Raw genomic sequence first — 26703 nt, forward strand, 5'->3', positions numbered from 1 at the left:
TGTTTTGTATGCTCCACTATGAGCAAATAGATGCTGCAAGTATTCAGCTGGCTTCCGCAGGGATAATGGATCATTTTCAGACACTGTTGTAAATGCAGTGTGAAGGAAAACAAGGAAGGGTAGACAGGCTTCTGGCACATCTGATAGATATCATAGAGTATCATGAGTTGGAAGGGATGTACAAGGATATTTGAGTCCAAAGCACACTAGGAGCAGAGACCTGCTCCCCATTCTTACACAGGTAGCTGAATGAGGAGTGTCTCTGCCAGCTTATATGAGGTATTTAGCAGTTACATGTAATTAATAATAGCAGAGAGATTTATGAGCTTTCGGAGTAGATGTTACATTGATCTAGCTGTGCTGCGATCACTTTCCTCTCTTTTCAATATTCCTTGTTCTTCCAGACATTTTTAAAGCCACACTAGGACAGAATTCCAGATGTGCCTTTAATTTATGTTTTTCTTACAGATTTTCAGATAAACAAAGAGTAACCAATCCAGTACGTTGCCTTACACATATGCCTACGATTAAGAGGTTTATTTCACTATTGGCTGAAGTCTGCTGTTCAGCTTCAGGTTGCATAGGGAAATTGAATTTCAAGTGCAACCTCCTGCATAAAAAACACCCCAGGCACATTTGCAGCACTTCAGCAAAGGCAATCACTGCTAGTATTTTGCTGTCACTCTTTTTCTCCCTATGTAATGTCCCTCTTCTTTTTCTTCTCATGTTGCATGCCACACAGTTCCTTTCCTTGGCACATTCAGCATTTCCATCTGCATCTTCACGGTAGGATTGGTGAAGCTGGAATTAGATCGATGAGGACTTGGCACCATCAGATCTTGGTGAAAAGGAGTTTCTCTTTAATCAAGGAAGGATTTTTGACTGAGAAGCTGATAAACCCCTACATCTTCAATTTCCACATCCAACAGACACAATATTAAACTTGCGCTGCAACACAAGATATTAATTCTAACCCTTCAGAATAATTTATGTCTCTCTATGACCCAGGGGAAGCAGAAGATCACAGAAACATAGAATGTCTTAGATTGGAAGGGACCTTAAAGATCCTCTTGTTCCAAACCCCTGCTGTGGCATATTTGTGGGGCAAGCCTATGGGAAATGCACTGCACTTGGTCATAAGGTAAATAAACGGCTGTTAACAGCTGGTTACTTTCTGGGTGTTGGACATTCCTTGGGTAGGGAGGTGCATGCTTCCTTGGTGGTACCACTAGTGAGATCTGTTTAAAACTCAACCAGCTGCCACTCCTTCAGTGTTCTTCAGTTTCCTTCATTTAAGAGCTTGTGTGACATTTTGTTCTTAATTACCTCTTCATTATCTTAATTAAGATTTTAAGCACATCTGGAAACTTCCAAGTGTCTCTGACAGGGGCAATGCGAGTTGGCATGGGGTGGTCTTTGCAGTGAAGAAAGACAGTAAGGGCACAAATGAGCAAGATTGGGGCAAGAGAGGGAAGAGGTGGCCCAGCCGCTCCCTCTGGGGCATCATCTCCTGCGATGAGGCGCCTGTTCGGGGCCTTCCTCATAAACGCAGCGCAGGAGACGGCGGTATGAGGCGTAGGTGAGCCAGGACACGAAGGAGCAGGATTGCAGGTAGAGAAGACGACTTTTCGGCGGAGGTCGCCGAGACTCGAGGCGCTGCCCCGAGTGGAGCCGGCGATGGCGCGAGGCGGGGCCAGCTGCCGCCACGTTCCACCCCTCGGGGCGCGGCGAACGGCTCCGTCCCTGTGGCAACGGGGAGAGGGTGTGCGCGCGCGGCCCGCTCGAGCCGCCGGCGGGGCGGCCATGTCGCTGCTGAGCGGGTCCCGGCCGCGGCTACGTGGAGCTGCCAGGAAGGGCCCGAGGAAGGCGACGGCGGCCAAGCGGGATTGGGACGTAAGTGCTGTTTCTGTGGCGGGGGCGGCCCCGAGTGGGGCTCGGTGCGCCCTGTGTGGCGGCCCTTCCCGGCCCCAGGCTAGGGAAGGCCTGGGGGCTCTGGGCGGGAGCGAGCCTGCCACCATCAGTGCTTCGCACAGCCTTCCTCCTCGTTCCCCTACCCTGCGGAGCCCTCAGGCTTAGCTGTGTGGAGTGGATTTCCCGTCCGACCTTTTTCACCGGCCTGGAGTGAGCAGGGGGAGTTTGGAGTTCTTTAAAGTTTAGGTATTGAAATGTACAGTTGTGTAATTTTATTTTATATATAATTTGATATTGTTGTTTTGCTGAACCTTAAAAATCCTTTTTTCTTCTCTTTTCTTGCTTTTGATGTGTTCTCTCGTTCCTTTCTGCAGAGTACTGTCCATGATTTGACGGTACACCGTGCGACTCCTGCGGACATTGTAAGTGTAATGTGAGCTGGTTCTACAAATGGTTGCCTTGGTAGCCTCCGGGCAGCGGCATTAGCAAGCACTTTACGTATTTAGCTTGTGTAATTTGTATTTAAACTATATGCATATATCGCTGTTAGAAGAAAAGTGAGAATTCCACTGATGGTTGACACTAGTGTTAAATCAGGAAAATGCAACATCTTTCTACATGGGAATGTTTGTGGGTTTTTTCTCTCTTGAGAAAACTCTTGATTCAGTGATGGCGGGCAGATGGAAGCTGTGAGACTTCCTCCATTCACCTTTGAAGCTGCTTTAAACATGGCCAGCATTGGTGGCATTTGACACTTGAGGATGTTTGTGAGGCTTTTGCTTGTACTACCATGAAATAAACTAGCAGCATGTGAATGATGTCAAAGATAAGACTTGTCATCGTGGTCTTAGTAATTTTTCTTTTACATTGCACCTTCATTTTAAACTAGTTTCTTTTACGTTTATGTAGCTGCGTCGCCATGAAATACACAAATCAAAAAACAAAGCACTGGCACATCTGGAACTGCAAGAGAAGGCGCTGAGAAGAAAATGGAAGAAGCAAATGCAGCTGGCCCCTGATTCTTTGGAGAAAAGGAAATTAGCTCTGATGCATGAGGTGAGAGCTAAATCTGCTTTCAGCCTGCTGCAAATGGTTTATAGTAGTAGTCGAAATCTGCTTTTGCACATCAGTGAAAATTTGTTCCTCTTTTTGTATAGTTGGCTTTCGTATGTGCATACTTTCTTCTCTACATGCAGTAGTTGGAATAGTAAGTTGGTACACAGTCCTGTACACTTAGGGTATTTTATCTGTGTCTATGCCCTCTGTAATGCTGCAGGCATCTTTGCATCTGAACAGGAGCTGTTTGCATAGTTAAGCTCTGTGCTGTGGAAAGGATGCACATTCTTCTGTGTCTTCAGTCCTACCTTGCCTCCTTTTCTCCCTTTGACGAACACATGAACATTTATAGTTTTGAGAAGGACATCCTTATCTGCCATTGCTTATTGATAGAGGGGAAATGCAGGGGACAAAAAGGTGAAAGGCAAGAAATGGAGAAGTAAGAGCTTGTCTGGAAGGAAAGATGATGAAACAAAGGTTGGATTGGCTAGCAGACTGATTGTCAACTGGGAATGTGTTTGTTTACTAGGCAGTCTGAAGTATTCTAACTGAAAATACTGTTTAAATTGCTTTTTAATTTTCTACAGTAGCAGCAAAACTAAGTTTAGCTTACAGAGACACAGTAGCTTTCAGTGCCTGACAATAGATTTCTCTGTTAGATATCATCTTTTTGTTTGAGATAGCCTTCTGTTTTTCTTGCCATTCTTAATGATATTGCACAAACTTTAACTCCCCCTGAGCAGATTTCTCCCTCCTATTAAAGAGAGTACCTTTAATCAACATATTCTGTACCTACTTTTGAATCTGAAAAGAGACAGTCCTAGGAAGGAAGACATAAGAAGATGATTCCGGGCAAGATGAAACACATGCTGCTGTTGCTGCTTGATGTACTGGCATCTTCTTGAATGTGAATTATAAATGTATGGAGAAGAGTCACTATTTTCCTGTATCCCCAAGTTAAATTCTGTTAGTCACTAGTTCTGTTGTTCAGAATAATTGAACTTCTTCAGTCTGCATTTTCCAGTACAGCAAAAGTACTCTGGGTTATCTCCTTGCCTCTGTTATTCAGTGAGCTTTGTTTACTGTTGTAAGGTCTCAGCATCCTAAGCCCCTTGAATCTTACTCCACAGAAGGCAAAATGTAGGAAGATGCTGCCAGTAGCATGTCTTTTCTTGTAGCTATGTGTTGAAGAAAGAGAGTAAAAATTATAACATGGATGAGCTTAACTTTATGGATGAGCTTAACTTTAAAATTTGAGGGAGGGGCTGAGTAAAAATCTGAAAGAAAACATTATATGACTTAATTTCATTTACTGTGAATTGAGGGTGGTCCTACAGCCTGTTTCTGAAATAATGTCAATACATTTCACTGAAGGGCACATAGTATTAGCATAGTTGAGAGGGTCAGGATTAGCTCTGTTTAATTATCTTTAGTAACATTCTGAAACAGAAGGGAATATGAATTTTAATAAAATCTGTGTGGTGTTCTGGATGTGACACAACCCACACTCACCACCTCCTTTCCTGTTCAGAGGGGAAACTGAAGAAGGTGGATGAGGGGAACATGTCTTTACTTTGCTTTTAGTTCTCACTGCTCTCCATTTCTAATTTAATGAATGAAGCTACTACTCGGTGAAGAGTTTAGAATTGTGTTCTGCCCAGGAGATGTTTTTTATCAACTTCTGTTCAGTTCACAGTAGCCAAATGTCCTTTTAAACTCAAAAGCTTCTCGCCTAGGAGGCAGCTTTCATGGTTCTAGTAATGGACTTCAAATAGTGGGAGAGATACCTTGAATACAGAAGCTGTGTCTTGTGAAAAATGCGTGGACGTGGTCAGAGCATTTTGTATTGTCAGATGCAGCCAGCTGTATTTACGTCTGCTGAAGCTTGTATGAAGGTATGAGGCTTAATTTGAGGCAGGATTTCTGGTGATCGAGACTGAATGAAACAAATCTGTCTGAATTCATTTGGATCAACTAGTTCAGTTCTTGGTTGTCCGTCAAATGAGTCAGCGTTGACACTTCTGGAGTGATAACAATTTAACTTTTCAGAAAAATGAGGTGAATTCTTATCATTTGGAACAAATTACGGTCTTCTGATCTATCTTAATTAGGACCTAGCTGCACAAGTACCTACTTTGTAAGCACTGCCACCTTGGCTATTCTTTTGCTAGCTGTTTTGAAGAACAGTACTAAAAAAACCCAGAACAAAACGAAGGAAAAATCAGTCTGCACAGTGTGAAATATTTTCTTATATGCTATACTTTCAGATTCTCTCGGATCAATATGATTTGCAAGATGTAGTGAAACGGTCTGATCAGGTTATGGCTGTGGTAAAAGACTTGTTTGGGAATGCCCCTCGCACACGAACAGGTAAACTGCCTCATTTCTATGTGGCACTGCATTCAAGAATGACTTCTTGCTTCTCATAGATAATATTGCATTACAAAGTATTCTTTGTTTTTTTGTCTGATTATCTAATGTGATATGACTGATCCTGTTCATGTTGGATGAAACGCGGATGCAGATAATACCTAATGTGGCAGGAGAAAACGAACTGTGGCTGGTTGTTCCACTGTACTGGTCCATAGTGGAATTTATGATCACTTCAAAATACCTGATGCTGACCATTTCTGTAGCCAAGTTACCAGCCAATACAGGGCACCAGTTTGTGATTCTCAGAACTGCTACATAGTTTGCCTTGTTCTTAGATATCGTTGTACGTTTATCAGCAACTCACGAATAAATCTTTTCCACTTCTTATCCTGGTTATGTGTTACACTGCTGAAAGGGATTGGCCATTTGCATGTGAGGTGTTAAGCTTATCTTTTGTCCTTAGGCTACAGTTCTCTTACATTTAATGACTATTCCAAATGACGTGATTTTTTTGCACAAGTTTATTTACATAGCTGAGGAGGAGAGGAGCCTGATACATGGTTGAATTTATTGAGATAATTCTATGGTCTTTGTCAGTTATTCAAAACAACACACATCATTGTGACTGCTTCTGTGCAAAATGCAGGAACTTGTATTTTGGTACTTGATCCTATGATGTACTGACTCAGCCCTTTCTGATCTTCCCTGTTTTGTCTGATTCCTCTAGGTTTCCCTAATGTAACAATGGCTCCTAACTGTGACTTAGAATCATCTCAGGGTCCCATCATACAAAAATGGGAACCTTCCACTCAGCTTTCCATCCTCAGTGAATCTGTCATGGATTCCCAGGTAATTAATTTATATGTATGTTCCATGTTTCTTGTTTGCACAAAATAAGGATATGCAAAGGTAGTGCTTCCCAGCAGACCTAAATGTTTCTTCTCTGTATTGTATACAGTGCTAATAAGATACAGAGAACTACATTAAATTGACATGACTTTGAGAGTCTGGGAATCATTATTTTTTTGGATTTCTTAACCTTTGAGTGAAAGAAACTTAAGTCTCACAATACCGTGCTCTCCCTTTTAAGTTCTGGAATTGAGGCTAATAAATCAAATAAAATGATAGGGAGAGTGTCCACAACCGAAAGTCTTAAGTTTGAACAGAAGGTGCATAGCTGGGGAGCACCCACCCCCTGCCAGGCAGCAAGGAAGAGATAAAAATCCAATGGCTTCCTTCCATGACTTATCTTCCTCTCTGAACGTGATGTCCTCTGCGGTATGTAGTTCTTTTGTTCCCTTCTGAGAACCAGGTATCCAGAAAGTTGTCAGTCCATGGAACTGGAGTATTAACTCGTTAATTCCCTGTGCTTTACTTGATGTTATGATGTAGAATACCAATAACAAAATTATAGAATCATGACAAAGGGAGTGAAATCCCTCTTGCATTAAGAATGGAGCAAGTCCAAGACCACCTCTTGAGGCTGAGACTATACCCATGTCAGCGGCAAGGGAAGAACTACCATCTGGACTTTAGTAAGGTCTTCGACATGGTCCACTCATAGCATCCTTCTTTCCAGATTGAAAAGGTATGGATTTGATGGGTGGACTGGTTGATAGACAAAGAAATAGTTGTAAGATCATATCCAGAAAGAGGTGGTCAATGGCACAATGGAAATACAGGCCATTAAGCCTCACGTGTGTGCTTGGGAAGATCTTGGAGCAGATCCTTCTGGAAGAGAGGAGATGAGATGGTGATCTGAGACAGACAGCATGACTCCACAAAGTGCGATTTGGTGTGACCAACCTCGTGGCATTCAGTGAAAGAGTGACAGCAGCAGCGAACAGAGGAAGAGAAATGAGGTAATCTACTCAGACTTCTGCAAGGCCTGTGATGCAGTCCCGTATTACATCCTTATATCTACACTGGAGAGAGATGGATTTGAAGGATAGACTATTCAGTGGATAAAGAATTGGTTGGGTGGTTGCAACCAGAGGGTTGTAGTCAATGGCTCTACATCCAGGTGGAAGATGGTCATGAGTGCTGTGCCCCAAGAGTCCATCTTCAGGCTGATACTCTTCAACATCTTTATCAATGACACAGACAACAGGACTGAATGCACCCACAGCAAGTTTGCTACTGATACCAAGCTAAGGAGTGTAGTTGATGCTACAGCAGGAAGATATGCCATCCAGTGAGATCTGCATAGGCTAGAGAAGTGGGCTGACATTAACCTGGCGAGGTTCAACAAGGCAAGAGTAATGTCTTGCACCTGGTTTTGTTACAGTCTCAGATCAGGCTTATGGTCTGGGAGAAGAACTCATTAAGAGCTGTGCTGTAGAGAAGAGCCCGGGGACCCAGGTGGACTAAAATTTTGACATGAGTGAGGTTCGTGCTCTTGCAGCCCGGAAAGCCAAATGCATCCTGGGCTGCAAAATGAGGGTTGGACAGCAGGGAGGGAAGGTGACTGTTCACCTCTGCTCTGCCCTCAGGGAGGACCCAGCACAAGAAGGATGCAGAGTTTCTGGAGCAGAGGAAGTCGAGAACGTCCCCTAGGAAGACTGGTTGGGGGAGATGGGCTTGTTTAGCTGGGGGAAGAGAAAGCTCCGAGAGCTCTTTGCATCCTTTCACTGCTTGAAGGGAGCTTATAAAAACAGATATCCAAGCCACGAGCCATGAGCTTCTCCAGGAAAAAGGAGCACTGCGTAGTCGGCAGGATTCGAACCTGCGCGGGCAGAACCCAATGGATTTCTAGTCCATCGCCTTAACCACTCGGCCACGACTACTGCACATTATGGGTGTGCACCATCAGCCTCGAGGAACACTATGAAATTAAGAGCAATTTGTAGATTGAGCAGCTGGATGAGTCTGTGGTCAGCCTGATCTAGCGGGAGGCACCCTTGCCCGTAGCCACAGGGCTAGAGTGTCGTGGTATTTTAAGGTCACTATTGCCATGAAACAGAGCTTTGGGATTTAGGTAACATACTCTGCTGCAGCTGTTAAGGGTGCAAGAACTGCCGTAATTTTTTTCACAGTTTCTCAAAGGCCCCCTGAATCCATGGGTCACTTCTGCATCTTGTATTGCTTTGGGCTAGTGACTCTTTTTTTGATAAACAATTTCACACAGCTTGCAGGTATTGTCTTCATGGGGCTGCGTTCATCTGCAGCTGTGCAGTGCTATTGTCAGCACTTCACCTGATATCTAACTTCTTCCTAGAGGCAGTTTGTAATTACTCTGAGGTCTGTTTTATTTCCTTGTTTCCTAAAAGGCTCTTAATGAAGGGGATGAAGAGGAGGCATTGTCTGCATGCCAATCAGAAAATGGACAGCATGAGTCTCTGAATTTCAAATCCAATATCAGTTGTGACAGGTCAGTGCAGAAATGTCCATTAAAGTTTTCACCCTCTTAACACTAGGACTAGGGAGATTTATAAGGGTGTTAGAAGATGTTGTATGAGAATAGTGAACTTAATATTGTTTTGGTTTGATTCCTGTTTGTGTGATTTTTGTTTTTGTTCCCCCCCACTACTTTCTTGACCTCAGAACTCCAAGGAAAGCCTTTGTGGTAATCTTAAACCTGTGAATGAGTGAGTGGAGAACTCCCCTGAGTAGTTACAGAGAAAAAAACTTCTAGATTGCAAAAATAATGTCAAGTTGTGCTACTATATTGTGATTAGTTGTTATGCATGTTTTGAATGTAGGCTACTTCGTATATTGAGAGAAGAAAATTCCTCAGCAAATTCTGAGTTGTGGGCTGAAAGGGATTTGAGAAAAACTACTGTATCACAGGAAATACCTATGACTCCAACAATTGCGTCTCCATCATTGGAACATTCAGGTTGGATTTGCTTAATCACAGCCTCTCAAGGGTTGTTAAGCTGTTTACAGGACCCTGTCTGGAGTTCCTTTTCTGGGTTGAGATGAGAAATAGAGGTGTGTTAATTTGGTTTAGATGAATTTTCACACTAAGAAGCCTAATTTTCTAACCTTTGTAAGATAGCACTGTTAAAAACATAACTGATTTTTTTTTTGTTGTTTTGTTTTTTATTTAAATCAGCCCTCAATGCTTCCAGTGTAGTCAAGAGAATCCATTCAAGACATCAGAATCAAGATGAAGAAGAGACTGTAGACTCTGCTTACACTGTGAAACAAGTGCTGAACCCAAACTCAAGAAAAGAAAAGCAAAATTCAGCAAAAAGTTTAGTACTTTCAAAAACAGCGTTCTTTCCTTTGACCAAGAATCGTAGTATCATAGGAAAATGTGTGTTGAAAAGGGTTCTTTGGAGGTCATCTACTCGTGCTCCCTGCTCAGGGGAGAGCTAACTCCAAAGAATTCAGGGGGGCTCAACTGTCCATGTTTTTGAGCATTTGAAAAGATTGACATTCCGCAACCCCTTAAGTGGTATATTCCAGTGACAAAGCAAAGTCCATAGGAATGAGGAAACCATAAATACAATTCTGTGATGCAGCCTGTTTTCTTGCTTGGCATAGCGTTCTCTCCTCTGTGGTGCTTTTCTGTTTCTTTTACAACTTACTGATCCATGCTGCACAGATTTATGATGAATTTTCATCTTATTCTGCGCATCATTTATACATGGTGCCAATCCCCAAGTACAGCTATTAACATGGAAAGACTGTTGTAAAAGTTAGTAAATACAAGATCCGAAAGCAGCTGTTGTTTTTCACTGGGTGATCGCTTGCAAACTGTTTCTGTGCTTCTAATTTGAAAGAAGAAAAGCAAAAATAGATGTCTAAGATGAATGCACCAGTGAAACTTGAGTGGGACCAACGTTATGACATAAAATGTATTTTTGGATTATTGAAAATAACTGGAATGTCTGGGGATATTCCTTGATGGTCCATTGCAGCTCCTTTGATATGTTTCAGTAAACAATATAATTTCATTCTTACTTGCAAAGCTTTCTATACAAATTGAAATTTCAGTGGCTGTTTTTTTGTTTCTTTGTTTTCCCCTAGTGAAAAGGAAACAAACTGCACAGAACTCTGCAAGGCAGAGGAGAGATGATTCTCCTGCTTATTCAACCCCCATGGACCTTCAGAGGGACAATAAATCCAGCCTAGATGTCCTCAGCTGTATGATACACGAAGTGGAGCATGAATTAGAGGAATATGAGCGATGTACAGGCCGTGAGGTTAAAAAAATGCAAAAAAGTGAAGGCCTCACTGGATTTACCTTGTCACTGGTGAATGCTCTCTGTCGTTTGATGCGCTATCTCAAAGAGGTGAGAAAATTTTGAGTTCTTTCCGTAGAATGAATGCAAAAGGATATAAAATTACAGTAGAATTATCAACCTGGCTCCTAGTTACTTTACTTTAAAGTCTAATTATCATTACTTATTTGAATTGCATGCAATTAGCAGGTAAAGTTCAGCTTGTTAGACACAGGGATCCCTAATGAAAAGGGAGGAGATGACAACAGTGCAAATCTCCTAGTGACTGTTTGCAGAAAATATTAATGGAAGTATTTTTAAATTTAATTTTTCTCCTATGTTCAGAATCATAGCAGGATATTAACTAGAGCATTGTTGACAAATTCGTTTTCTTTATTCCCTCTCAGAATGATATGATGGGCACTAGAAAAGTGTGCCCAAATCCTATCTTTTTCTTTTGAGAGAGAAAGATTCCTTGGCTTTCCTCTTCCATCCATACCAGCAACTTGACCTTAAGAAAGAACAATGTCAAGTGCTGACAATAGCACTGCACAGCTGCAGATGAACGCAGCCCCATGAAGACAATACCTGCAAGCTGTGTGAAATTGTTTATCAAAAAAAGAGTCACTAGCCCAAAGCAATACAAGATGCAGGAGTGACCCATGGATTCAGGGGGCCTTTGAGAAACTGTGAAAAAAATTACGGCAGTTCTTGCACCCTTAACAGCTGCAGCAGAGCATGTTACCTAAATCCCAAAGCTCTGTTTCATGGCAATAGTGACCTTAAAATACCACCACACTCTAACCCTGTGGCTACGGGCAAGGGTGCCTCCCGCTAGATCAGGCTGACCACAGAGTCATCCAGCTGCTCAATCTACAAATTGCTCTTAATTTCATAGTGTTCCTCGAGGCTGATGGTGCACACCCATAATGTGCAGTAGTCGTGGCCGAGTGGTTAAGGCGATGGACTAGAAATCCATTGGGTTCTGCCCGCGCAGGTTCGAATCCTGCCGACTACGCAGTGCTTCTTTTTCCTGGAGAAGCTCATGGCTCGTGGCTTGGATATCTGTTTGTATAAGCTCCCTTCAAGCAGTGAAAGGATGCAAAGAGCTCTCGGAGCTTTCTCTTCCCCCAGCTAAACAAGCCCATCTCCCCCAACCAGTCTTCCTAGGAGACGTTCTCGACTTCCTCTGCTCCAGAAACTCTGCATCCTTCTTGTGCTGGGTCCTCCCCGAGGGCAGAGCAGAGGTGAACAGTCACCTCCCCTCCCTGCTGTCCAACCCTCATTTTGCAGCCCAGGATGCATTTGGCTTTCCAGGCTGCAAGAGCACGTACCTCACTCGTGTGAAGCTTTTAGTCCACCTGAGTCCCCGGGCTCTTCTCTACAGGGCTGCTCTTAATGAGTTCTTCTCTCAGACCATAAGCCTGATCTGAGACTGTAACAAAACCAGGTGCAAGACATTACTCTTGCCTTGTTGAGCCTCACCAGGTTAATGTCAGCCCACTTCTCTAGCCTGTGCAGATCTCACTGGATGGCATATCTTCCTGCTGTAGCATCAACTCCGCTACTTAGCTTGGCATCAGTAGCAAACTTGCTGTGGGTGCATTCAATCCTGTTGTCTGTGTCATTGATAAATAAGATGTTGAAGAGTATCAGCCTGAAGATGGACTCTTGGGGCACAGCACTCATGACCATCTTCCACCTGGATGTAGAGCCATTGACTACAACCCTCTGGTTGCAACCACCCAACCAGTTCTTTATCCACTGAATAGTCTATCCTTCAAATCCATCTCTCTCCAATGTAGATATAGGGATGTAATACGGGACTATATCAAAGGCCTTGCAGAAGTCTGCATAAATGACATGGACCAGTCTCTTTTTGTTGTCTAATATAGTCGCTCCTTCATGGTAGGCCACCAGATTGATCAGGTACCATCTGCTGTTAGTGAAGCTATGCTGGTTATCTTGGGTCATTTTCTTTTTCTGCATGTGCCTTAATGTAGTTTACAGGATGATCTGAGGTAAGGCTCACTAGATCTGTCCTTTTTGGCTCCATTTTTCAGGGTGAATAGTCACTGGAAAAAAGTGAAGAAGCTTATGTATTAAATGTTGCTCATAACACTCGTTTTGTGTTAAAGTTGCAATGTGAAAGCAGTGTATTAAATTTGTTAAGGCTCTTTTTGTGATGTTACAGGGAAGGATCTTTTTATACTACCAGTGACGTGATTTCTGTTTAATAGGAAAGCATCAACTTAATAGTTTCTAATTCATGTTATAAATATAATAGTAATTATCATCCTTGGTCCTCGAGGCAGATGGTGCACGCCCATGACATGCAGTAGTCGTGGCCGAGTGGTTAAGGCGATGGACTAGAAATCCATTGGGTTCTGCCCGCGCAGGTTCGAATCCTGCCGACTACGGAGTGCTCCTTTTTCCTTGAGAAATTCATGGCTTCTAGCTTAGACCCATGTGCAGTTCTCTGGATAAAAAACTGTCAGGGTGCTTGGACCCAAGGAATTATAGTGATGGATTTATATCCAGTTGGAGGCTCTTCAGAAGTAGTGTCCCACAGGACTCGGTACAAAGAATGGCAAATAAGCTGGCAAGGTGTCTGAAGAGGAAGTCTTTATGAGGAGTGGCTGAGGGAACTGGGGTTGTTTAGCCTAGGGAGAAGGAGGCTTGGTGGAGGCCTTGTTGTCCTTCTCACCTACCTCAAAGGAGGTTGTTGTGTGGTGGGGTTTGTTTTCAGGTCCATGCAGAAAATGAGAGGATGAGGTAATGGTTTCAGGACGCGCAGGGGAGGTTTAGGTTGGATTTAGGAAAAATTTCTGAAAGAGTTTTTTAAGCATGCATTGACTATTTAAGATGTCTCTGATTTTAGGTAGACATCCAGTCTTCAAGACATGCTGAAGCCTATAGGATTCCTTTCCTTTTCTGAGGGGAAAGATTATTATCTAGTTTTGCTGCTGAAAAGCCAAACACAGTCAATGCTAAAGCTTGTCATTTGACTTATTCTCAAAATAATAATAATTGGTGATTGGAACAAAAGTCTTAGAAGGAGCTGCTTTTAGGGAGCTGGGATTGTTGTGGAGGAGAGGATGCTCAAGGAAGATATAATTGCTCTCTACAACTACTTGGAAGGAGATTGTGATGTGGGGGGGGGGGTCAGCCTCTTCTCCTGCATAACTAGCAACAGAACTGGAGGGAATGGCCTCAAATTGTGACAGGAGATACAGGTTGGACCTTAGGAAAGATTTCCTCAAATGAGTGGTTAGGCATTGGAATGGGCTGCTCAGGGATGTGGCTGAGTCAGCATCCCTGTAGATTTTCAGGAACCATCTAGGTGATGCTGTAGGGGGCATGATTTAGTGGGGAAATAGTGGTGATATGTGGGCAGTTGGACTGCATGATTTTTAAGGTCTTTTCCAACTTTGGTGATTCTGATTTCTGATCAGCCTGTTCTGGTGCTTCACCCTCTGAGTAAAGAGTATCTTCCAAACCATCTAATCTAGATCTCTCTTCATTGAGTTTAAAGTCATTCCCCCTTGTCCTATCACTACCTGCCCACATAACAAGCCCTCTTCTAGTTCCTCTTCAAACCGTATAACTACTGGAAAAAGAAGTTTTAATATCTTTTTCAGGGTGTATGATGATACAAAAAAATATATTTTTTTTTCCTGTAGGGATGTACAGTAACTTACTCCTCTGCTACCCAGTATTCAATTTACATGCAAGAACTTACTTCAATTAAGACCTGTGTTGTAAGCAAACAGTTGAATATTCAATATAGGAGTGAGAAGCCACTGTTTTTTTCAGAAGATGGGCCTTGGCTGAGAAGAGATTATGTTTTAAATGCAGCTCATAACACTTGTTCTTTGTTAAACATGCAATGCTTGAGCAGGATAATAAATATGGAGTTTGTGCAGTTACAGGGAAGGATACTTTAGGACTATGGATGGAAAGATCTCAATTTAGTAGGGAAGTACCAGTTTACTAGCATAAAATTCATGCTGTAATTGCAGTTATAACCCTGTTTAATTTCTCTTTATGTTCCATAGAAGTTAATGTCGATCTTCATAATGCCTTCAAAACTGCTCATGGATTTTAAATGTAGAAACTAAGAAAGATATGACATCTATAAAGTAATCATCCAATATATCTTAAAGGCCAAGGAAATTGAGTTTTTATATTGGCTACTGTGTTCCAAAAGACGTATCCTGACTCTTAAGTACCTCTATAATGTCTGTTTTATTTTAATAGATGTGTAGTTATTGCTTCCTTCCAGGAGTTGATGGATTGCATGCAAAATCATCTTCAACTTGTAAACGTTTACTGTCCAAATTCATAAGTAGAAATGAGCAGCAGTTACTCAAGGTACAAAGTGTAGTTGATTGTCATCCTTGTTCCTCGGGGCAGATGATGCACACCCATAATGTGCAGTAGTCGTGGCCGAGTGGTTAAGGCGATGGACTAGAAATCCATTGGGTTCTGCCCGCGCAGGTTCGAATCCTGCCGACTACGTGCTTTTTCCTGAAGAAACTCATGGCTCCCAGCTTAGACAGGTGTGCAGTTCTCTGGGTAAAAAACTGTCTGGATGCTTGGACCCAAGTAATCGGTGGTGAATGTATTTATACCCAGTTGGAGGCTGGTCACAAGAGATGTCTCCAGGGACTCAGTTCTTTGGACAGTTCTCTTCAAAATCCTTACTGAAGGTCTGGGTTCCTAAAAAAGTTTAAATGTCATCTCCTGTCCTGACTGAACAAAGAGCTTTTGCTGAGACTCTGGGGAAAAAAAGAGTTTTATGATCTTTGGAAGAAGGGTCAGTCAGCTCAAGAAGAGTATGAGGATGTTGCTGTTGTAAGCTTGGGGAAAATTAGAAAGGCAAAAGCCCAGCAAGAACTTAATCTGCCTGTGATCATTAAAGATGATGAAAAATGGTTTTGTGAATATATAAACAGTAAGAGGAGGGCCAAGGATGGTCTCCTACCTTTATTGGATGTAGCAGGGAATGTTATCAGGAAAAGGCTGAGGTTCTCAATGCTATCTTCTGTATTTCATAGTCAGGCCAGTTATCTTCAGAGCTTCTACTCAGCCTTCTGAGCTGGAAGACAGGATGGGGAACTGAATAAGCCTCCCATGATTCAGAAGGGGAAACAACCTGTTACTCCACCTAGACTGTCACAAATCCATGGGACCAGATGGGATCCATCGGTACTGAGGGAGCTGGTGGAAGTGATGGCTAAGCTGTTTTCCATCATTTATGAGCAGTCCTAGCCAATTGGGGAGGTCCCAGACAATAGGAGACTTGTGAATGTGATACCCATCTGCAGAAAGGGTCAGGAAGGAGGATCAGAGGAACTACAGTCCTGTCAGCTTGACTTCAGTATTGGGAAAGGTTATGGAGCACATCTTGACTGTGATCGTGTGGCAAGTGCAGAACAACCAGGGGATCAGTCCTAACCAGCATAGGTTCATGAAAGGCAGGTCCTGCTTGAGCAACCTCATCTTCTTTGACTAGATGACCAGCCTACTGGATAAGGCTGTGGACATTGTCTACCGGGACTTTAGTAAAGCCTTTGACACTGTCTCCCACAGCATTCTTCTGGAGATGCTGGCAGCTCATGGCTGGGCAGGTATATCTTTGCTGGGTAAAAAAACTGGCTGGATGTCCGGGCCCAGAGTGTGGTGATAAATGGAGTTAAATCCAGCTGGTGACTGGTATTCTTTAGGGGCCAGACCTGTTAATTATTTTTATTGATGATGTGGACAAGGGGACTGAGTACACCTACAGAAGTTTGCAGATGACATCAAGTTGGAAGCAAGTGTTGATCTTCATGAGGGTAGGAAGGCCCTGCAGGGGGATCTAGGTAGTCGGAATCAATGGGCTGAGGCCAATTTTATGAGCTTTTAACAAGACCAGTTGCAGGGTCCTGTGCTTTGGTCAGAATAACCCCATACGTTGTCACAGGCTTGGAGCAGAAAGCTGTGTAGGAGGAAAAAGATCTGTGGATGTTAGTTGGCAGCCAGCTGAATGTGAGCTAGCAGTGTGCCCAGGTGGCCAAGAAGGCTAGTGGGTATCCTGGCTGGTATCAGAAATAGCATAGACAGCAAGACCAGGATGGTGATCACCTCCCCTGTACTCAGGCACACCTTGAATACTGCATTAAGTTCTGGGTCCCTCACTACCAGAAAAATGCTGAAGCCTTCAGATCATATCTAGAGAAGGGCATCTAAGTTGGTGAAGGGTCTGGAGCACAAGTCTGATGAGAAGCAGCTGTGGGAACTGAGATTGTTCAGTCTGGAGAAGAGGAGGCTCAGGCAAGGCCTTATCACTCTCTACAGTTGCCTAAAAGGTTTTAGCAAGATTGGAGACAGCCTCTTTTCTCAGGAAACAGCGATAGGACAAGAACTAATGGCTTTAGGAGAGGTTCTGTTTCGATATTAGGAAAAATGTCTTCTCTGTGGGGACATTTGAAAAGAAGGGTGAAGCATTGGAACAGGCTGTCTGGGGAGGTGGTTAATTCACCATCCCTGGAGGGTCTTCAAGAGTAGGGTGGATGTGGCACTGAGTGACATGGTTTAGTGGGCATGGTAGTGATGAGCTGATGGTTGGACTAAGATGATCTTAGAGGTCTTTTCCAACGATAATGATTCTATAAAAGGTTAGAATTACTTTTTCTTTTTTTTTCCCTTGCCATTCTTCTTCAAGATAAATTCCTTTGCAAGAGCCATGGGGTGAAGACATAGCAAGATGCGTTAATGTAATGTGTGGATAATCATATTTTCTCTGTCTCTGCTTCTGTGTATTCTGATGTAGTGTTTAAATAAGCTTATGTAATAGGGGGTGCCCCTGGCAGTAGGCTGGAATGAAGATGGTTCTTTCAGGATATAGCAAATTGACGTCCTATCTGGTGATAGGAATGGGTATATATAGTAGTTAGCTGACAGTCTCCCCACACGTAAATGTAAATTGCATGTCTGTGTGGAATCTTTTCCTATCAGACTAACTAAATTAAATAAGATTGATTGTCATTGTAGTACCAGAAGTTGCAGTAGCTCTTCTGCTTAACTTGGAGGCATCCATATCGGCTTCATCACTGCTAGAAAATGGTTAGCCTGTCTGATTGGCTGGGGGGGAATATCTGAGTGTGTCTAGTAACAATTACTATGGTTTGTTCTCAAAAATGTCTACTCGTTCATTCGTTCTTTGTAGCTGCAGAGCTGTTTTGCCTTCATGCTTTGTGCTTTTTCCCTACATCTGATACCAGTGCTACCAGAATATAATCTACAATACATGACAAGCAGCTCTTGTAATTCTGCTTGTGCAGAAAAGGGTACCTAAACTGCTTCTCTGGATCCTTTTGGAGATGGGATGTCTTTTATTCAAGGTTTTATTTTAGTGAATGCAAGCTACCATTTGGGGCAGGGTCTCATTTCCTAATGCTGATGTGTCTGATGCGCTGTAAAACCTTTGCTCCACTAGCAGGGCTAAAAATGGCAGACATGTGGTCCCTTTACCCAGTAGAGGTGGGAGGGAGTCTCTGGTGTTTTGTCATGTACAGGAAGCCTGTCTGTTGCTGTTGCTACCTTAAAATTGTAGCTCAGTTGTGTCTTTTGAGGGCAAAAGGTTCCGTACAGTGAGGTCTTCTGTCTTGTGTTCTAGTGGATTCCTCAATGCTTTTTTTTTTGAAAAAAAACAACAAAACATAATAAAAAGGAAACCTAGAACTACTTCTCTCTATAAGAGCAAACATTAAAGAGCTAGTACTTCCCCCTCTGTTTAGTCAAATCTGTCTTTATCAGTAAATTAAGAAAGACAAAGGTAAGGCACAGGGTAGCAACAGATAGTGACGAGCACTAGTGTACCCAGAATTATTTCATAACTACGTGGAGAAGATTCAGTGACTTAAACTCCATTCAGGGAGGCAGGTGCTTGTTTCTGCTTTTCTTGTTTCAGCCTGTGAAAGTTGTAAGGATTTAAAGGAATCCCTCTGCTGTTGTGGAGTAACAAAGAAAGAACAGTGAGCTCACTGGGAGTTCTCAAACACTGAAAGTTGGATTTTGTAGCGAGGGTACTGAAGTCAGTCAAACAACAGTGGAAAGAGCTGTTACAGAATAATGTGTTGTGAGTCATTCCTGCTTTCAAACATTAATCCTTATAGTAGGTTTTTAACTTTTTCTCCCTGTTTAGAGTGAGATGCAACTGCATGAGAAAGAGATGATGAGGCAACATCATGAAGAGATGTTGAATGAGCACAGAGAACTAATTGATGCTCTGACTGCAGAAATACTTCTAGTAAGGGAAGAAAACATTGCTATACAGGTACTAAGCCCCTTCCTCCAACTTGCTAGAATACTGTCATTAAGAGGACAGATTTCTTCTCAGTGCTGCTTGTGATCTACAGTCGTCTGATTCATCGTGCTAGAATAAAAATCTCTCTCTTTCCTTAGAAAAAGCTGCAGCAGTACATGATCGAAACAGATGAAAAGATGACCTCTCTCACACAGGCATTTAAGGGCCTCCCTTTGGTAGAACCCAGAAGAGAAGAAAGTCCAAGCCATTTTGGAATTGCACACAAAAGTCCATCGCAAACCCAAGGTATGTGTCTGTGTGTATGAAGGAAATGAGAGTTGTGGCTACTTTTATTCTTGCAGTGGAAAATGTGGTGGTTAACAGATGTCTGTTTGAATAAATACATCTTGTGTGAGCCTGAACTTTTCCTGCTGTAAGCATAAGCACTTGTCTGCAGATTTATTTGGGTGTGGTTTTTTAGCATTATTGTAATCTGCCTTAATCTGGACTTGAAAGTTATACATGTACACAAGTCCTGGGCTTTTTAAGTGACAAGACATGTATTAAAAAAAGGCAGAAAGAAAGTAACCTTTCCCAACAAATGTGGGGCTTCCTTCTCCTTACCCCAGTAAGGTGTAAGGCCAGGTTTATCCTGAGGGTCTTAGTGGGGAAAAAAACCAAAAATAAAAATCCACCTGAAGCAGGATCCAGGATTCCTCCTTTCTGTTGCTGAGGCATTCTAACAGTTTAAGATTATTTCTCCCTTTAAACACCGGAGGTCGCTGCAGACCAGAAACAGCAGCTGCTTTGATTTGTGAAGCAATCAAGCGGAAGGCTGTTGCTTGCTGTTTGTGAATTATTAAGGAGTTGAATGACCACTTGAGTGATATATAGCGTATAAATACAGGCAAAGTTAACCTAGTGGCATCCCTGACCAAACTGATCAAATTTATACTTTTAATGTTCCTTTGCAACTGTGTTTTCTCCCAGTCATCCTTTCTGATCACTTACTTAAATATATCATTTCTGCTGTTGAGGTCAGTACCTTCTTGTGAATCCTGTGATTGCTTGGAGCGTTTTGTGTTCCTTAGCTAAATGCTGTTGGTGTGGTGTAGACATCACAGTCAAAAACATTCTTCCTGACTGTTTCTGTAGTGTTCTCAGGAAGAAGCCACACTAGATTGTGTCTTTTTGTGACTTCCCTCCATCACCATCAACTCATATTTTAACAGTTTTGCAAAAATTCTTCCTTACTGGTTTCTCTTCTCAGAAAGTGGCATCTCCCTGAGGGGGCAGCTTCCTGAATTTGGAACAATATTTCTTCCTTGTGAGCGGCTGAACTCCTCACTTTTCTACCCTTAAGGCTTCTGTCTGGTTGCAAAATATTAGAGAGAGCTTATGCATAGTTTCTGCAGTAAAAAAAACAAACTAACAACAAACTTCCCTGGAGCAAAGAAAAATGGCTGAAGGAAGAGTCAGGGGAAATGTTGTGATGAAAATGAGCTTGTGAGGAGGATGCTTTGGAAATGCAGTTCTGTATGGTAAAGCGGAGGAGGAAGGTCTTTGTTGGGAATGTGCTCTAGTCTGTCTTCCCAAATATCTAAATGTAAGAATTGTCATTGAGATTTTTCTTTACACAGGTTTTGCACTAACACTAATTCTGTTGTTCTTTAAACTCTATTCCTGCTTCATCTCTTTCTTTAGAAAAACCTGATTTGAGCTATTTTGAATCCAGGACTGATGAAGGCAAGAAGAAGAATGTGCTGAAATTCCCACAGGAAGAACATCCTGTCAAGTTTCCTCAGAGGCCGGGTGCCTCAGGTGATGCAGCAGCAGGTAGAAGCTTGCCAGCTCAGGTCTTCCAGCCAGCTGTACTGTTGTCACCTCCCCGGCAGAAGAACAGTCCGGAATTGTCTCCCCTCCAGAACAGTGAGATCTCTTTGGCTGTGTAGCATGTTACTATTTCTATGTCTGAGGCTTGTAGTACCTGTGGAGATATTTTCTGTTACTTTAGTCTGCCAAGGCACGTCAGCCCTATAGCTGGAATATCCTGCCTCTGCACCCAGATGGGCTTTGCTTTTCTTTCTGCATCTGCTAGATTTCCTTTACACATTCTGTCTCCTACTGTTCTCCATTCATAGTCCTGTCAGTGGCAGTGCAGACTGGCATCTTGTACTGATTTTGAGTGTCACTTCTGTATGATTTGCTGTAGTGCTTTGTGTGTGATTTACAGCACATTGTCTCTGACCTCCATCTGCTGATGAACTAATACTTTCTCTGTCACCCATGGAACCACGGAGTACTAGAAATCAGCCTGTTCTGCAGACAAAGCAGGTTGTCTGTAGGTTGCATGCTGGTCTTGTGTGTGGTGTGTTCAGAGTTTGCTAATGATGATCTTAAAAATATCCAACTATTTTTGTTGGCCAGAAAGCTTAGAGGGTTAGTAAATAGTTCGTTGTTGTTGTAGAAGCCTTCTGTTATTGCATTGTACTATTCCAAAAGCTTTGTCACCAGCCCAAATAACTAGCAGAAGAAAAATGCAGACTTTCAGTTTATTGGGTAAGATAATTGGATTTTGGAAAATGGAGGGCTAACTCAGATCTATTCCTTCTTGTCTGTAGTATTTACAACCATTTCTACTGAAAACACTGAGAGAGAACCGTGCAAGGAGAAGAGCTCACCTTCCCCCCTGAGGACATGGAGTGTGACTGAGGAAAACCGTCTCATGTCTCAAAGGCAACCAGTTTCTCCTGCAGACAGAGACTTGCCGAGTTCCCAAGAGAAAATCGGTTTGTCCTGCCCTGGTGACACTACCAAAAACAACACAGTTGGAGAGTTCTCTCAAAGCAGTGATCTGCTGGGACAGATAGCTGAGCTCACACGGCAGAACTCACTGATTAAAGCTCAGCTGAGAAAATTCAGAAGCTTCTCTGAAGACATAAGGGACTGTCTGCCTCAGCCAGACCCAATGCAAAATTCAGATTCTTGTCCAGACTCTTCACAAGAGCAGGTGAGAATTTAAAAGAAAAAAGGCAAAGGAAAAAAATGGAAGGCTGGATTCCCCTTTGTGTGGATCTGCTTTCCCTCAGCTTACTGATGCTGTAGCTATTTCTTCCTTGTTTCTTCTTTAAGAAGAGTAGCAAAACAAATGTTCTTTTCTTTCATTCACTTGGAGACTTTGATGTTACTGTTCCCTGAGGACAACGGTAGTTTCTCATGTTGGTCCTATGTTATATAGGAGTGCTTAAAATCTCCAAGTGTGGAGCGTGTTTCTAAACTTCAGATAAGGTTCTGCTGCAAAGAGATTACTGTGTATCTCTTGTAGCTTGGATAATATTAATGATGAAATGATAATAGAAACAGTGCAAATGCTTCATCAGCCCGCAGACTCCATGCTGTGCGTCTTTTCTGCTATTGTGATGTAAAAGCTCTTGTAATTTATTTTGTTTAATATCTTGTATATACTTGAAACTAGTGTATGGATCTGTTCAGGTCTGTCTTGTCCTGTTATGCAGTGAAAATCCCAACATTTGAGGGGAAAGAACTTCAGGGCTTCATAGGAAATATTTAATCTGTAACTAAACAGCTATTCAGTGGCACCCCAAGTGAGTGGAGTTAACAGCATGGAAACACATGATCCCTGTACTTGCTACCATCTGTACTTCTGTCCCTCCTGGTGGCTGAATTGCTGTTCAATTAAAGATCCTACAGATTTAAAATGTCCTCATTTTAAATGTAGGCTGAGAATGTGGTCACTTTCTGCACTGTTCTGTTGTGTAACGTTCAGTAATTCAGTTGTACGAGGTGATGCAAACTTTGAAAATGTTTCTGTCAAAATAATTACTGGATGGGAAGGGTCAGAATGGATGAAAATCTGATTTAAAGATAAGATGCAAGGATAGTTCTGCTAGAAATCTGCTGTTCTTCCACATTTCCTCTTGAATGCATGGCTTTCTGGTTAAATACTTTCTTAATCATGGTTAGTTGCTGGAGGGTTGTAGGTTTTCTTTCTTTGTTTTGTTATTTGGAATAACACAGATGAGCTCTTTTTCCTGTTTGTAGAAAAACCTGTTTTAAAACGTTGTGTTTTCAGTTTTTAATTGGAAGTAATTATCCAATTATCTAAGTAGACTCATCTTGTGGTACGGAAGAGCTTGGAGGAAAGAATAGCAGAACTGAATCGGCAGAGCACAGAAGCACGTGATAAACTGCTGCAGCTAATAGATCAGCAGAAATTAGCTGCTGCTGATACAGTCTCTCAGAGAATATCTCCTGTTCTACCTCCATCCCGAAACCATACTGGTAAGTAGCCAGCTTCAGGAGGAACAAAAACCTAGTAAAACGTTTTTTTTTTCCCCTTTTGTGGGAGGTCTTTTCCTTAACTGATTGCATCAACAGACACAGTCAGCAGGCTGCCTTCTATCAGCGTCTGCATGCTACAAGCACCCCTCATTTTAGAGGTGATGGATTTCAGAGAGTTATGCAAGATACATCAGCTAAACTTCCCCTAAAGTTAGTTTCCTAGCAACTAATGCAGTGTGAATGTTATGCTCAGTGTCTCACATTCTAAATCTTTTAATGCTTCTTGCAGTATTTTCCTCAGTATTTTCTGATGGACAATCTTGTTTGAAAATGTTAAGTATTTACATCAAGCTTCTAAAACCGATGACAGAGTGGTTATCTGTATCTCAGCCATGGTTTGGTCTTTTGGGTGCTGTTTCCATCGGGTCACTTTGCTAAGTTACTGCCAGTGCTAACAGAAAGAAAATATCTGAAGTTTCTAGTCATGTCAACAGATGAAGTGGTGAAGGGGGTGTTTTTACTGATTCAAGATCCCTGGATGAGCTGCCATATGTAACTATAAAGAAAAATACCTTCCAGTAGATGAAGGCTTCTTAATCTTTTTTTGCGGAGTTAATGCAGTTAAAGGCAGAACTATGTCAGCATGTCAGGAAGGAGGAGGAGGAGAGAACAGACTTGTGCACATGAATGCAGGTGCATATGCAGTGGCGTGCACAGTGGAATCTTAACAGTTTTAATGCTTCTGCGGCTGTTGTAACATAAATCAGCATGGAAATCAGAATGTAAAGGACATGCTGCTGACTGATAAAAACCAAAGGGTTTATTCAGAGAACAGTCATTCTGTGCCTATGCACATTGTCCATACCTCTGAATATCTGCTTTCACTATCTTTTCATTTTCAGAGAGTGGGTATGGGATCGGATGGACCTTCAGCCTGATGATGTATGTTTTCTCTGTGTATTCCATGCAGTTTTTAAACGTTCTGCTGTTCTCATCAAAGCTATTATTTTTTTTGCCTAGAAAATGCAAGGAGGTCAGTTGAAGTGTCTGTTCCTGTGGCAGCTTCCGTGGACAGCTCCAAAGAAGATAGTGTTTCCCCTGGCAGCGTGACCAGCATGAGAAGGTAGATGGTTGACCTTTTACTGCTTTATTTCTGTATTAACTTAATTACATACCCAGAGACATCTTAATGAAATATATATTTTTTTGGCATCGTGGACTTTCCCAGACTTATGAAACTCTGCTCTTTAGAAATAGCACAAACATCTGCTATCGTACATGATTTTCACTGTCTGTGTTTAAAATACCTGTAGTGTTACATGGGTTGTTGGCTCTTGATGAGGGATCCTAACTCAGCATCCTAGATATGATTCTGATACTCACTTCCATTATTTTTTTTTAATAACGTCTACAGGTCCGTAGGAGGTTCTAGCAAACCTTCTTCACCCCTAAGTACCACATCAGAAAGTGTGACATTAAATCCTGTCAGTCAGAGGCCAAAGGTAAGACTGAAAAATCTTCAGCCATAAGGCTTGATTGCTGTGCAATGTAAACAGAATGTAAGACAGAAACAGCGGAGGGAGGAACTCAGTCCTATTTGTATGTACTTATGCTAATGGTAATTGATTCATAGCAGTCTGGATTCTGGAGAACAGGTAAGGGGAGGCCCGAGTGCTAATGACATGAGTTGTTTGCTACCACAAAGCTGTTACTTACAAGTGAGTATTCCTGTAACTGTGTTTTCTGCTGTGGCATCTATTTGTGTTAGAACTGGGTACCTCTGTCAGACTTTGTCAGACTGATAGCTCCAGAGAATCTTCAGAATGCGCTGATGGAGCCACATATAAGAGTCAAGCAGACTCTTCAAACTCTTACCTGGCCATTACACAAGTGTATTGTTGAAAGTTAAATAAATCCAAACTGAAAGAAGATCATGAATATCGATTTCTAATTCGTGGCTTGCAAGAATAGACTACAGGGAGATGCTTTCACATGGAAATCCAGATAGCACTATAGTCTGGTAAAACATTTACAGCTCTGTTGGTAGCAGCCTTGAAGGTATATTAATACTGGCTTTCCTGATATCCAAAGTAACTTAAATTAGGAGTCTAAGACTGTATCCTAATAGAGAAGTAAACATAAGGGTGCTTCAGAATACGGAAGGTAGTAAGTGTGACTTAAGCAAGATCTCTGAAGTTGGTGGTGTGACCATCCCTCTGGTGTCTGTGGCAGAAAATTGCTTTCCATCAGGGAAATAGTGCTGACTAGCAAGTCTTTGAGAAGTTTATGATGTGTAAATTTCAACTTGTTTCCTCTTCTGCAGGCAGAAAAGCAAAAAGAAGAAGGCTGGTTTGCATTGTCAATGCATATTATGTAAAGGAAGCTGCACTGAAGTATTATCATTTATTTATTTTAAAAACTTTCTTACAAATCACATTTACATTACTGTAGTCTCCCTCTCCACATGTACAGTTTAACTCTGAAGTGCTTTCCTGTGAATTTAAGAAGGTCAATAATGCTTACTGTATTTGTGCCATGCAGAGTACTGTAGGAAGTCCTGGGGCTGAGTTTAAAGAACAGACACACTGCTGTAACGTAACTCCTTTTCACCGAATAAGTCTTAAGCTGGGGCTGGTGTAGCAATGAGCTGTTGTTATATCTGTGGGTTGTATTACATGTACACGTTGTATTACCCATGCTGAAGAAAGAAGACTCCAGAGAACATCTGAGAAACTTGCAGTTTCTGGAGCATATATTTGCACAACATAAAGAGATCTGGGGGAAAAGAAAAAGGGAAACTGGGATGAGGGACTGTGCGTACATGTTGAAAAGCAACGTGGGGATCAGGAGGCCAGTCTGTTCCTGCTGGATAAGAATTTGCTTTGGAAACTGCTTGCTCCTTCTGTGCTCTGTAGTTGTGTTTGCTGTGCAGCTATAACATATCAAGGATTGCTTCTGAACTTGAGGATTGCTTCTTTAAAAAATGAAGTATTTTTTATAACAAGCATAATGTGACTAAGTGGGAGTCGAATTGAGAGTCTCTTATTTGTTATGTACTGAAGTATCATCTCCGATACAACAGAAAACTGATGCAAGTACAATTGTATTAAGGTATTGTGGTGTGTATGTGTGCATGCGTATATAATACTTGTTTCTACGTTGCTTTTATTTGACTTTTTAAAGTGGCCCTCATTTTAGTATTAACGTTAACCAATAAAATCCAGGATTTATCACAAAATGCTCGTATGCTTAATCCTTACATTGTAGTAAACTCAGGCATAAAATCCTTGATAATCTAGATTAAAAATGGAAACATTGGCAAGTCTGGATTTCATGAGTAAAGCTGTTTTAATCTTCCTAAATCTATTATTATTTTAATTGGTGTAACGCCCCTAAAAACATGGGATCTAAAAGAAGACCTGTGCAAGTATTCATTGAAAACTTATATGATCTTTTTCTTTCCCCAGTACTAACTTCAGGAAGAGAAGAAGGTCCATATTCCTGTAGTTGGTGAGGTAACAGCTAGACCCGCTTGGAAGAAATCACTCCACACTCCAAAGGTCTGGGCAGCTCTGTCACTCCTTGGGAGATCCATCT

At 42.0% G+C, this 26703-nt stretch overlaps 1 protein-coding gene and 4 non-coding genes across 5 annotated transcripts; 4 read left to right on the forward strand and 1 right to left on the reverse strand.

Moving 5' to 3' along the window:
• Window positions 1–1628: 1628 nt before the first annotated feature.
• On the forward strand, window positions 1629–26341 carry SPICE1 (spindle and centriole associated protein 1). Its single transcript, XM_072336770.1, has 17 exons — window positions 1629–1893; window positions 2286–2333; window positions 2821–2967; window positions 5235–5337; window positions 6068–6189; window positions 8610–8710; window positions 9042–9178; window positions 9398–9538; window positions 10318–10583; window positions 18703–18834; window positions 18963–19110; window positions 20509–20733; window positions 21426–21814; window positions 22935–23106; window positions 24127–24229; window positions 24521–24608; window positions 25430–26341. The coding sequence occupies exons 1-17, from the start codon at window positions 1678–1680 to the stop codon at window positions 25481–25483; spliced, it is 2592 nt and encodes an 863-aa protein (XP_072192871.1). The 5' UTR covers window positions 1629–1677; the 3' UTR covers window positions 25484–26341.
• Window positions 8045–8126, reverse strand: TRNAS-AGA (transfer RNA serine (anticodon AGA)). Its single transcript has one exon. It is a non-coding gene; the product is annotated as a tRNA-Ser (tRNA).
• TRNAS-AGA (transfer RNA serine (anticodon AGA)) lies at window positions 11448–11529 on the forward strand. The gene has a single exon. It is a non-coding gene; the product is annotated as a tRNA-Ser (tRNA).
• Window positions 12850–12931, forward strand: TRNAS-AGA (transfer RNA serine (anticodon AGA)). Its single transcript has one exon. It is a non-coding gene; the product is annotated as a tRNA-Ser (tRNA).
• Window positions 14951–15032, forward strand: TRNAS-AGA (transfer RNA serine (anticodon AGA)). Its single transcript has one exon. It is a non-coding gene; the product is annotated as a tRNA-Ser (tRNA).
• Window positions 26342–26703: the final 362 nt, after the last annotated feature.

This window comes from Excalfactoria chinensis, chromosome 1 (genome assembly GCF_039878825.1).
Source record: "Excalfactoria chinensis isolate bCotChi1 chromosome 1, bCotChi1.hap2, whole genome shotgun sequence".
Taxonomy (NCBI): Eukaryota; Metazoa; Chordata; class Aves; order Galliformes; family Phasianidae; genus Excalfactoria; species Excalfactoria chinensis.